General features: G+C 54.3%; 1 protein-coding gene across 1 annotated transcript in view; it reads right to left on the reverse strand.

The window, feature by feature from the left end:
- Positions 1-1,508: 1,508 nt before the first annotated feature.
- The window catches only part of LHX4 (LIM homeobox 4), a 42,731-nt gene continuing 31,152 nt past the window's right edge, over positions 1,509-13,087 (reverse strand). Inside the window, exons 3-6 of the mRNA XM_079915262.1 lie at positions 9,543-9,745; positions 4,783-4,937; positions 4,210-4,381; positions 1,509-2,068 (exon numbers count right to left, since the gene is read on the reverse strand). Coding sequence (XP_079771388.1) covers positions 1,674-2,068; positions 4,210-4,381; positions 4,783-4,937; positions 9,543-9,745 — 925 coding nt within the window. The 3' untranslated portion in view covers positions 1,509-1,673. The remainder of the gene's footprint in view (positions 2,069-4,209; positions 4,382-4,782; positions 4,938-9,542; positions 9,746-13,087) is intronic.

Consider the following 13,087-nt stretch of genomic DNA (forward strand, 5'->3'; position numbering starts at 1 on the left):
AAGGGTCCTTAGGTGCTTTGGCCCCATCACTTGCTGTGAAAGAAAGGCAATACCATCTTACCCTTTCCCACTCTGCTGATCTTGTTTAAGAGAATGGGAGGCCAGAAGAAGCAAACCACCATTTCCCAAGGGGACTGGAATAAATTCCACCTGGCTATATCCAGTATGCACACGGAGAGCTTCCTGATGGACAGATGTGTGGCATAAAGTGGGACTTGTAGCACCATTCGCAACGGTATTTCCTGTAGAAGTGCAGTCTGTTGCAGAGACAGCAGCTCATAAAGCAGGGGTTGCCCTTGCCCTTGCCTCAGGCTTGGTGATGGGCTACTGCAGACCCGCAAGCTGAGAGTCTCTGCACTGCCACTGGCTGGAGAGCTCTGCCTTTCTGAGTGCAGAACTGGAGCAACCCAGGGCCTGGCATGAGTCCAGCCAGCAACCCAGAGGGATGCAGCCAGGGACCATTTGGAACCCTTTGGACAATTTTAGGGCTGCTCCCTAAATGATTCCTCCCAACCAAGATAGGCCAAGAAGCATTGCTAGTACTCGGAAGAGGCCAAGACTGTCCTCCAATTGAGTCAACTAGCACAGCAGAGAAAGCTCACATTTTTAAAGGGCTGAGGAGGGTTGGCTGCAGGTGAGCGGGGGCGGGTGGAGTTACAAGCTCATCTAAACCAAGTCCCTCAAAACAGACACAGTGTCATTTCGCCCTACCGGATGAGAACTCTGGGAGACTGGCATCTGCTGACTTGGCTAAACAGACCGCATATTTGGAATCCAAACGTCTACAAATGTTTTCACTGATTGTCGTTCTGTTCTCTCCATATTTTAGCTTTGATCATTTTGGAACCCACAGCCTGTCTTGTGGAATAAATAATACAGGCAAATTAAAAAGGCACATTGTGTACCAGGGGGACTTGTCATGCAGTCGCTGTGATGGTCCAGGGCCACTCAGCTCCAGCCTCAGAGTCACCTGCAATGAAAAGCACTTCTTGCCGTCAGGGATTCAGTGATATAGATGGGATTTCGTAAAAACCAAAACTGACCAAATGGTCTCCGGCATGTATTTCTGGGTAGGGAAGAAGTCATATTTTTCACAGCAAAAAAAAAAGGAGGAGGGAGCATGTTTTCAACATCGAACTCTGGCCATCAAAGTTTTCCACTGACCTTTAATAAGTGACTTTTTATTTTGAAAATTAGGGTTCAATAAAGGTGGTCCAGAAATCACTTTTATCAATATTCAAGGGCCGTGATGCCTCTACCTCAGAAATCTTGGTTCTGGTGAGAGCAGTGGTTCGGGGGGGCATGACGAGACACTCCGGTTGGAGCAGAGTTCCCAAAGAGCAAGGTGGCCTGACACAGTCATGCCGTCAACCAAGCACCGTGCAGCCAAAGCCTGTAAGCAGGGCGGGGGAGGAGCCAACAAGCCAGCACCCTAGCGCTCTGGGCTCTGTGCCCCTGTGCTGTGCTCTGAGACGAGGCTGCTCTCCCACCACTTCCCAGGAAAACAAGCCCTAGTGGGGTCCCGCGACCTCCCCGGGATCGGCAGAGGACTTCCATTGAAAATAATGGAAATTCACATTGGCGCGCTTTTGATCCTTAAAAGGCAAGTCTCTTTTGATCCTTGAAGATATTCTGTCAAGCCAGAGGACGGGTAGGGTGGGGAGGAGAGGTGCTTAAAAAGGAGGATGATCCATTTCATCGAGCCAAGAGGCTGGGCTAGTTGGAAAGTCGGGATAGCCTACACTGCTTCCTGTGGAGATGTCAGAGGTGGGTCCCCCAGCCATGGCTCTCAGCGTCTGGCTTACTCCCTGCCCTGCATGCGCAATGAGGCCCAAATTACTGTCCACCGTGTAATCCAGCCCATTGAGCAAAGGAGCGTGGGATGGCAGGGACGAGATGGAGGATGGAGACTGGGGAATTCCATAGGGGCTCCCATCCCTCAAGTCCTGATAGGATTGTCCTGTCCCATCCATGGAGAAGCTCCCATTCATTAACTGTCCGCCTGTAACGTCCCCCACGTTGCCATAAATCCTATTGGTGTGGCCAAGTTCTGAGAGAATTTGATCCTCTGTGGACAAAAGAACGGAGATTTATTGTCAGCCGCCAGGACTCCGGTGGTCCCCTGTTCTTCACAACCTAGGAATACACACGACCAGGAAAGAAGCCCAAGCATGAGCCAGACGCCAACACGTCAGCCTGGCATCCAGAGACTGACCCACATCAAGGGGAAAAAACAGAACCCACACCTGCAGAGACCAAACGCCCAGGTCCCAGAAGACTGGACAAATGTTTGGTGAGTTTGTTGGTCCCACGTGTGCTCAGGTACGAAGATGGCTACACTGAGGAATACGAACGCCTGAGGTTTGGTGGGTCATATGTCCTCCACATCACAAACGGAAGAAACTCTGTGCTAACAAGATTTCATCTGAAAGTTTTCAAGCTGGGAAAAGTGCTTGGTTCAGTTAGTTGGGAAACAAGCAGGCCCATGCGGTCAGGGGGGCTGAGGACCTCTCTAAGATGTGTGCGAAAGCCTTCTGGTCTACCTGGGAAAGAGGTTCAGTATTCAAGTACTTGGTTTCTCTGTCTACCAATAAGCTCTTCACTGGGGACAAAGTATTGGACTGATTAAGGCAAATGACCTTCTTGTTTTATGAAGAATTTCATTAAGGGGATCTAATGGAACCTTTGCCACCGGGAAGAATTCCTCTCTCCGACCGAAGTGAGCAATTTTAGTCTTAAGAAAAAGAAGATTATATAATTACCTGGAGAGACCAATGATATGTCAACCTGGGGACCCACCTGCACCCAACAGAAAGGAGCTATGAAACAAGACTTAACAATCCTGTATGTTCCAGACGTTGATTTCAGCAGCTTAGAGGAGATTAAGTGGCTTTCCCCCTCCCCCGCCAAGAGGCCTGGAAGGTGAACATAGGGCCCTTGAACCCTCCCCAGGGCCCCACGGGCAGACCTCTGGGCTGGGCTACAGTCCTCTCAGGACATCACGGTCCTGGCGGGCAGCCCACAGACTTCCTTTCTATTCCCACCTGGGCCTGTGCATCCTTCCTACCAAGGCCACCCCAGAGTGGACTTCAACACCCATCCCTCCTGACGACCTGCCCTAGGCTGTCCCTCACCCCACCCATAAAAATGAAGAGGGGGAGAGGAGTCATGCCCTTTAGAGGGGCCAGGGGTTGAAGGCTCAGCTCCACTGTGAAACGGCCATTACCTGGCCTTTTGCCTACACCTGTCATCCCGTGCGGCCAGGGCCCTCTGTGGGAGCCACAGGCTCCCTAGAGGGGATGGTCGTGTCTCCCAAGTGTGAAAATGTGCTGAGCTTTCCCCAAACACATTCACAGTCAGTTGTGTTCACGGATCCCCAAGAACACTGCGAGGTGGGCAAGGATGTGGTTATTCCCCATTTATAGATGGGGAAACTGAGGCTCGAGAGAAGTGAATCCGTTTGACAGAGCCATAACCGGAAGCCAGATTTCTGATCCCCCAGCTCAGGACTCTTCCCTTCGCCCCACAACAGAAGACCTTCCACATTCGAGGACTCATTGCATGAGAACCGTTACGGCTATCTGCAAACGACCGAAGGATCCAAAACATGCAGCCATTTGCAACTTTGCTGACGCACAAATTTGAATATAGCGCATGCAGCAAAGCGCGTGCGCTGGACCGGGTGACAGGAGCGGTGGGGGAAGGGATTTCAGAATGAGGCCGGTCCCCACCTCACGTGCGCTCACAGTACTGACTTCCCGGGGCAAAGGGCCCGTTCAGCACATCCTCCCACCGCCAGGAGAGGAGGGGGCTCACTCTAGGGGGTCACGGGAGGGAGCCCAGTGCCCCGGCCGAGGGGAGAAATGCAGGAGGGGGGCTCAGGGTGCAGGCAGAGACACAGCTGTCCTGCACAGCTGCCTGGGCTGGTGAGGGAGCCCCGGGCCGCAGGCAAGGAGGGGAGGCCTTGGGGCCCATGGGCTTGGGAACCCGGCTTCCATGTGTCCGCAGCAGAGCTCTGGTTTCCTCTGCCCTGTCCCCTCTGGAAGGGCCACTACCCTTTCCCCCTTGCCCTTTACCCCAAGTTGCAGGGAGAGCTGTGTTCGAGAGGGAGGTGGCCAGGCCTCCAGAAAGACCCCTCGTGAGCATCGGGGATGAGTTTCCCAGGGGCCTCTCCTAGGGCCTGGGCCTCGCCCCGGCAGCCCTGCTCACCTCGGAAGCTCAGCTCACTGTCACTAACCCCACAGTCCTCTGCCGAGCTCTCCTTCTCCTGTTTGCTGCCTCCCCGGCTCCTCTTGACGCTCTTATAGAACTGCCCCCAGCGGTGCCGCCCCGCGTCCTTCTTCAGCCGCTTTTCCTTGGCCCTTCTGTTCTGAAACCAAACCTGCCACACAAGCACAAGGGACAATCTCGGGGGGCGTCCACCACGAACCCAAAGCCCCCAGGGTCCCCGAGACAAAAGACAAAGACCGAAGCCTCAGCAGAGCTCAGGGCAAGGAATGGGACGTGCCCACCACTCCCCCTGCCTGGGCCTCAGAAATCTGCCTCTGATTCGGCAGATTTCCGGGGCTTGTGGCCCTGAGCCCAACTCCCCCAGAGGATCAGCGACACCGCTGATGAGGTACCATGGGTACCACTCCCGAAGCCTCCCTCACGTGGAGGGCACAGATGCAGGGACCCGCAGGACAGCCTCCACCCCTGCCCCAGGCCCGGCCTGGGTGGCGCCGGGCCTGGGATCCCCGGTCAGCAAAGGAGGCCCGGGGGCCAGGGTGGCTGGTGTCTCACCTGTACGACCCTCATGTCCAGGCCTGTCTCCGAGGACAGCTGCTCCCTCACGTGCCGGGCGGGCTTAGGGGAGTTCTTGTAGGCGTTCTTCAATGTCTCCAGCTGCTTCGCCGTGATGGTGGTCCGGGGTCGCTTAGCTCCGGCCTCTGAGTCATCTGCAATGAAAACCACTTCTTACTGGGTCCAGCCCATCTGGAGCAGCTGGGTCTCAACCCGCCTTCCTCCTCTCCCCATGTAATCTTGCCTGCTATGGGCAAGAGTGTGGGAAAATGGGGGAATACCAAAGGGGCGTGGTCCCAAACCCCAGGGAGCCCACAGGCCCTCTGAGTCACTGAAAAGTGAGGACCATGTCCTCCTTGCCTCAGCTCCCTGCCTCTCCCCTGCCAGCCCAGCCACACAGGGGCTTTCCTCAGACTGAAGGTGTACCATTCCATGCATTTCCCCATCATGACAAACACTCTGACTGGCCAACCATGTGAGTTACTGCCAAGGCTGCAAAGGTGAAGGAGTCAGAATGAAGTCTGTGCTCTGGGCTGCCCCAGATGCCTGCCTCTCCTCCCATCAGGAAGGTCCGTTCCCCCAGGTCCCACCCACGGCTTCGCTGCCTTGACACAGCCCTGGGCTCATAGCAGGGGTGACCTGTACATTCACTATTCACCTAAGCAGTGGTCATGAATTATGGGTCAGAGCCCACTAGTGTGTTGTGAAGTCAATTTAGTTGATCGCAAACTAAGAGAGGAAATAAAATGGATGGGATGGAGTGAGATGGGATGGGCTGGGACGGGATGGACGAGGCAGATGAGAGCGAGTATTGTTTCATGAAACTTGATCAATGCTTGCTGTATGAATCTGTGTGCTGAGCTGAAACATAAAATGAGTCTCTTACTGTAGATCATAGTCAACATTTTTGGAAAAACACTGGTCTGAAGAGTGTTCAGGACAACATGCTGATTGATCAACTGTCTTCAGTGGATTTTGAGCATCAAGTTCCTGTGGGTCAAAGGCTGTTTATTCTCAGTCAGAGTCAGGCACAGAGAGAGGCACTGGGTGTAAGTGGTTTGCTCCTCTCCCAGCACTCAGACTTACTTCCGTTCTCTGCCTAGCACCCCCGGGAGTCAAGCAAGAGGGAACGGGCGGCTGCGTCTGGCCCTCTGGGGTCTTTGTGCCCCTCCCACATATGTACTTTGAAGGGGGTCTGCTCCATGCCTATCTTCCCACCTTTCTTCCTTTCCACCTAAGAAAACCCTCTCTTAGGAACAACAATAAAAATAGCTAATGTTTATTAAGTGCTTACTGTGTGCCTGGTGTTGACCTGAGAGCTTTATGTGCCTAGGAGCCTCACAACAATTCTAAAAGGTTTTTCTTGGAGTCAGAAGACCTGGGTTCACCATTCTCATTGAGTGAGTGCATGGGCAAGTCCCCTCGCCCCTCTGAAGCCTGGGTGGGTGGCACGTTGTAGGATTAAGTCATCCTTAATGACATGAAGCCCAGGCTCACACTACGATCGATCGTGCACACAGCGGAGGGGGGACAAGGCCCCCAGTCCTCTCTCCTCCTTGGGCCGTTTTCTTCCCCAGCAGAGCACTGTCATCCTCAAAGCCCACCACTCAAGTCCCTCCCTGGGGTCCTGGACACAGGACCAGGAGGAAGGATTCCAGAGCCACTGAGGCACATGCACTGAGGAAAACCTCCAAAATTCTTTAAATTCTGTTGTTAGGAATCACTCCCATCTGCCCGTATTTATAGAGATAAGAGCATGACAGAACTTGATGCAAATACGAAACAGTGCACTTTAAAAATACCCATACGGTCTTTACGTACAAAATTTGAAATAATGAAACCACCAAAAATTTTTTCAATTCATCGAGAATTGCTTAATTTCAAGATAGGTTGGCCTAGTGCATTAGGTTGGCCAGATGGCAGTGCCACTAGGACAAACCCCTGTCATCCTGGGTTGGTGGCCCCTTGGTTCCGCATGGCTGGCTACGTACGCGGAACTTACTTCTTGTGATTATGGGGACTATTATGCTGTTATTTTAACATTCACTGTTATTATAATTTAAAATCTTTTTTATATCCTATAACAATATCATCCAAGTATTCATTAAGTAGCGGTGGCAGTGCTCGTGCTGAAAAACGTACCCGAAAATCAATAACTTTGGTACGGAAGTTAAATGTGATAAAATGCTATGAGGAAGGCCAAGCAAGACCATGATACCCTAGGCTGTTAATTTAGGAGAGAGCATCTGGGAGAGACTGAGATAGTGCTGAGAAAATAAAAAGTAGCATTAAGGCAAAGACACACTTCACTGGTTATGGATTTACGTGCTCCCAGGATACACGCCCGCCCCTCGACTTTTTACATTAATTCTTATGGGAAAATTAGTCTTAAAATATGTTAGTTTTGAATTATGCAGGGTCTCCTAGCACTTGTCCCTGGCCTAAAATGCCACCTCATTATATTGAAAATGCAAATATCCAGGGAGACTAACAAATGAACGAAATCATTCACACCAAGATACAAATAGCTGATATTCAGTCTTTTGGGTAGCACCAGCGAGGGAACCTAAGCCTGAAAGAGGGTTTAGATTAGCAAGGAGGAATTAAAACATAAGAAGAGGGAGCCAAATGCCCCACAGCAGACCAAGGCCCCTGCTGTACCGAGGAGCACCCAGATTTCAAGGGATGGAGCGGCCGCTGCCTCACTGACAGCCAGAGGCAGGAGGAACGGACCGGAAACACTGTGTAAGCCCCAGCTGCTGGCAAACCTACAACAGATCTCACCTACCGTTTGCATTTCTTTTCCACGTTGGTCTCTCCCTCGTGGAACGTCCCATTCCACAAGCGTCAGCCTCTGGAAACCTCAGGACACAGCCCTATGTGACAGGTGCTCTGACCCACCCCTATGGAGCTGAGATGCCGGGGCTCAGCCAGGTACACAACTTGCCAGGGGAACCCCCAAGTTAGTGCATGACCCGGCAGAGATGCCCACCAACCTCTGGGGCCAAATTCGGTGTCTTTCCACCATCCTACAGAGGTCTGCTGCGAGGCAAAGCATCCTCGATAAGAGCGTTAGCCCCACCGGGTCATTCTTGCCTCCCCAGCTGGTCTCCCCTTTCTCTCGACCCATCCACAGCAGCAGTGGACGCCGGGCTGCACATGCTCAGGGTCTAAAGGAGGCCTCTGACTGCGAGAAGCAGCCGCTGGCCCTGGGGGTGGCCTGCATCCTTGGGGTCTCTGGTGAAGGGCATCAGAGTTGCACAGGCAGCTTGGGCTCTCTGAGTCCATCTGCGCTGAGGGTTTATCCCTAATCTTCTGTGACACCATAAGTGACTCCAAAGTAACTGCACCGAGTGAGTTTTAAGGGGCCAGAGCAGATTAATACATTAAGGCAAAGAGCCTGGGAGCAGGCTTGCAGAGGCCCCAGAAAGAGGAGAAGAGACTAAAGGGCGGTCCATGTCAAACGCCAGAACTCTGGGGGTGGGGGCAGAAGAGAGAGGAGGCCCTGCCGCGCTGTCCCTCCCAGCCTGAGCTCGGTTCCCGCGGCCTCACCAACACAAACACTTGAACTGCATTCGTTAGCAAAAGACTAATTTCTCCATGCATTGATCGTATCTATACAATATATATGTGGGGACCGACGAAAGACCTGGAAGGAGATACATGAAATTGTCGTTCCTTTGTTTTTTCATCAAGCCCAGAGCCGTCAACAAAAGTGTTCCGCAGTAACACCCTGAGTCGAAATAAACTCTAGTCAAAGGCAAATGACCTTGGACGTTTCACGAGTTTGTGCGCCTGAGATTCCCAGGTTGACTTTGGCCAAATACCATATTCGGGTGGAGGGCACAGCCGTGAGTGAGAAGCCTGAGGTGAGGCTGCAGGAGGTGGGGAGTCGGGCTTGGCTTTCCTGCGGGGAATAGCGGGGAGGGGTCCGAGCCCTCTCTAGGCCCTGGGAAGGCCCAGGAAAGACCTAGGGCTGCCCAGGAGCAAGGCCTTGGAGGGCAGGAGCCGCTGCTGCCCAGGCCGCCCCTGCGAAGGCAGGCTTTCCAGGGTGGTTACTAAAGGCTGGGGCCCGACATCAGCCTCAGCCTGTGCTGCGCGCTTCTGTGCAGACCGTGTACAGGGCCCTGAGGTGGCCAGGGAAGGGTGGCGGGGTGCACGGGAGCAGATGGTTCAGATGGTGGGGTCTCCCTGAACGAGGAGACTGGCTGAGCATCTGCTCCCATATGAGGGGCTTGGGAGACACAAGAGTCGTCACCCCTAAGGCCCTGCCCTCGAGAAGCCCACAGTCTGAGAGGGGAAACACAATACAGTTAACTGAAAACCGAGCTGACCCGTTCCAAGGGTGACCTAGGCCAATGCCAGGGCTCCTGCTGACCGAAGCCTCTGAGGTGCAGAGGTAGATGTGCACCCCGATATGTGAAACTGATGAGCAGCTCCACTGCAGACGGAGCACCCTCCCAGCCCCGCCCCAAGCAAGGGGCCTCGAGATGATGGGCACAAGGTCCTCAGCAGCTCCCGAGCCAACGTGCTGGCGCGCGAGACAGGCAGGCGCTCAGCGGCCGGAAACCGGTTGATGCTTCCGTGGAGCAGCAAGTGCCAAGGGCTGGGGGCTGGGGGTTCCCCCTCCCTGCAGGCATCTGGGAAGGTTCTAGAGCAGGCAGGGGGCGAGCAGGGCTCCGAGGGGTGGGCAGCCCGGACTCAGGCAGGACAGGGGGCACGGCCGGCACGGAGGCCGGGGGAGGGGCCGTGCTGATTACCGTTCTGCTTGGCCGTCTCGTAGTCCTCCTTGCACACCAGCCGTCCGTCCTCCATGAGGTAGAACTCGTCCCCCGTGGCCAGCTGCCGGTTACAGATGATGCAGGCGAAGCAGTGCAGGTGGTAGACGAAGTCCTGCGCCTTCCTGACCACCTGGGTCGGGGGGATGCCCTGCTGGCAGGCCGTGCATTTTGTGCCGAAGCGCCTGTAAGGGCAGCGCGGCGTGAAAAGATTAGAGCGCGCGGCAGGGAGGCGGGGTCTGGCTTGCGCGCACTTTTCATCTGTCCCTCCCCCACCCCACCACTCCGGGGGGTCCATGGGCCTCCACCCCTGGGCCACCCAACCGTCCGATTAACAGCTCGTCAGTTCACGCAGGGCTGTAGGATTTTCCAGGTCCCACTGAGCGGGCAGTTTCGCCCTCTGCCTCCTGGTTTCTTCAGCTTGATGGTGAGGCCTGGAGGACCAGCCCCACGGGGCAACCGTGTGCACCCATGTGCATAAAGCATCAGGTGAAACGCCTCTTCCCGTGCTCCCCACGGGAGAGGCCCGTGTACGCCGGGGCCCACACGGGGCTCCGGAGAAATCACACGTCGGCCGCAGAGCGGGCCTCTCACGATGGGTTCTCTCTCCTGCCTCTCCCCTCCATCCGGCAGACACCAAACCCTCCGTAGCAGCCTCCGTCCCCTTCCCACGCACAGCCCCTGAGATGTGAGCCCGGGAATCTGCGTTTTTATACCCCTGCCACCAGTCGAGGTGCGGGGCCTGCAGACCTCAGTTTGAAAAATGCTGCCTCAGACCTCTTCCCATCAACCCCTTTCTGGAGCAGCACTGAGGCAAGAGGAAGGTGCCCCACCACCCGGGCCCAAGGTTGGGAAAAGAAGAGAAGTAGACTCATTGCAACTATAGTCCAGCTGGGTCATTTAAGCCCCGTCCCCTGTCCTGGCCATACACACAGAGCCACACCAGTGGTCGTAGAGGCCAGAGGGGAACTGGGGGCCAGTGCAGATGTGACGATGAAGCGGTGGGTGCGTGGTGGGCTCTGCTGCAGGAGGGAGGTGGGAGGGTTAGGGAGGAAGGGGCAGAGTTTAAAACAGCAATCAACCTAATTATTCATGACATTTCACACAGCAGAACTTTATCTTCTTCAGGATGAAAGACTTTGCCTAATGGATCTGGGGAAGGTTTGATTTTAATGGTCCTTTTAACTAATGCTTATAGGCAGCCTGATTTCCCCTGAAAGGACAGTACATATTTCATCCCCATTAATACCAAATAAATTAATTATGGTCATGGCTATCATGATGAATCCCAGATTAATGCAGAATGATGGGTCTCTTGTGCAGTAATGATACCTGCCGGGGGCTGCAGGGGCCTGGAGCAGGCATGGCCAGCTGCGGCTTCAGCCCCATCCCGGGGGCATGGGGTCACAGAGAGAAGTGGGGTTCTCTAAGTCTAGATGGGTAACCCCAAAAGAGCCAGGAGCGTGGCCCCAGGGACTGCTCTTCTGAGACGAGATCTGAGGAGGGTGTCGGGGTGTGAGGGCCTGAGCTGTTTGGCTCGGAAGGCCCCCAGGCTTCTGAACTCCTGGAATGCCCCCCGGTTTTGTGAGGACGGTGGCATGCATGGAAGAAGGCCTCTTTAGAGCAGGGGTTCTCAGCCCAGAACTCAGGACGGGCTCTGTCAACTACCCCTGAGTTTTTTCAAAACTGTGCATCAGGAGGGGGGGCCTGGACTTCCAACAAATTTTCAAAGGGTTTCAAGGGTTTCATCAGATTTCAAGTCCAGGACCCAGAAAAGTAGAGATCAAGTTTGTTGAAAAATAAATCAGTGAATAAAGAACCATGATTTTAGAGATTATGCAAGGAGATGGCTAAATCTGAGAATGGAGAACAAAGTCTCCTGTCAGTCCTAGATGGTTCTGAACCTCCCAGAGCACAGGTGAGAACCAGGCTGCTTCCACAGCTGCTGTCTAACCATGTCGCCTGTATTAGAGAGGAAGGCAGGCAGGCACCCAGCTCGTGTGTGTGTGTGTGTGTGTGTGTGTGTGTGGTGTGTGCGCGCGCGCGCGCGTGTGTGTGTGTGTGTGTGTGTGTGTGTGTGTGTGTGTGTGTCTGAAGGACAAAGAGAAAGGAAGCCTGTTTATGTGTTACTAGAGTGTGTTTTCAAATTGCCTGTAGTTTGCTATCCAGTCCAGGCCAATTCACAAAGCAGGTGTTCAAAATGAAACAATCCTGCTCACTGCAAAACCCTCCCAAATAAACCACCGAAACCCAAGGGTCCAAATCCTTTGCTGCAAAGGCTGGAGCAGAAGCAGCTCCAGAGAAGAACTAGAATGTTCCAAAAAGCAAGTCCTATTTTGTGGCCAGGTCACGGGGTGGAGACTGGGGGTGGGGGCAGGAGGGGGGGGTGGGAGGAGGGCTGAGCAGACCCCAGAACAGAGTGGAGACCCTGCAGCGGCCCCGCCCACAGGCAGGGCCACATCCTCTCCCCACTAAAATGCAGGCTGTGGCTTTCCGTAACCAGAAACCTAGTTGACACCAGAGCCCCAGAGACATGAAAGATAACGAGGGTATAAATTTAATCTACATACCGACAGTGATTCATGCGTGAGGGTGGCAAGTGCACAAGAAAAATGAAAAATAAATGGACTTTCCCACCGGTGTTTTTTAGCAATTGAAGCAATTTTCCTGATTGTGGGATTTATACCGATGGTAAGTGGAAGTTGCCCCTTATTACCCCTCTCCCCTGGAGCACGGCCAGCGGGACCCTCAGCGAGGGGACTGCATGCACCCCCTGGGCCCACAGGGCTCTCCCAGCATGGCCCAGTCCTGAGGGGCTCCCCACCCCAACTTCTGGTCAGAGCCAGCGAGCCCAGAATAAGGCGCCGTCCTGTAGGGCTGCAGATGTGATGACGACACTGTCCTGAGTGTCCAGATCTCAGACCAGCCAGAGCCACAGGTGAGGCAGCCACGGCCTGGAGAGGATACACAACTTGTTCTGTGACGAGCAATAATGAGATGACCGCGGCTAAAACTCCCGGGTCCAAAACCAGGTAAAACTGTGAACCTGGCTGCTCCACAGAACCAATAGTCTAACCAACCTGACCAAATCTGCAGGATGCTGGGGGCGGGGGCCGAGCAGGACACTGGCCAAGGAAGAGGCTTCCGAGGAATTTTCTAGTCAGCATTCCCTTCGTCCTATCGCTGAGCCCCTACCGTGTGCAGGGCCCTGCCCGCTCGGGTGCAAACTGCACTGGCCTTGCTCACCAGAAGGACAATCTCTCTCTGGTCAACCCTGCCTGCTAGGCCTTCAGGGACGGCCGGTCTCCCCGGGGAAAGCAGCTGGAGCTGATCCAAAAGACAAAGAAAACACAAGGGAGGACTTGCTCATGGCTAACGTTTCTCAGAGCAACGTCACTGGCAATGCTCTTCTCTCTGCCCAACGAGCAGCAGGCAAGCCACAAAGACCCACCGAAGGAGTGAATGAACGCACGCAGGGAGGAATGGGTGCACGAACTGCTCCTTCAAGCACGTGTCCGAAGCAGGAG

This window comes from Stenella coeruleoalba (genome assembly GCF_951394435.1).
Source record: "Stenella coeruleoalba genome assembly, chromosome: 1".
Classification (NCBI taxonomy): Eukaryota; Metazoa; Chordata; class Mammalia; order Artiodactyla; family Delphinidae; genus Stenella; species Stenella coeruleoalba.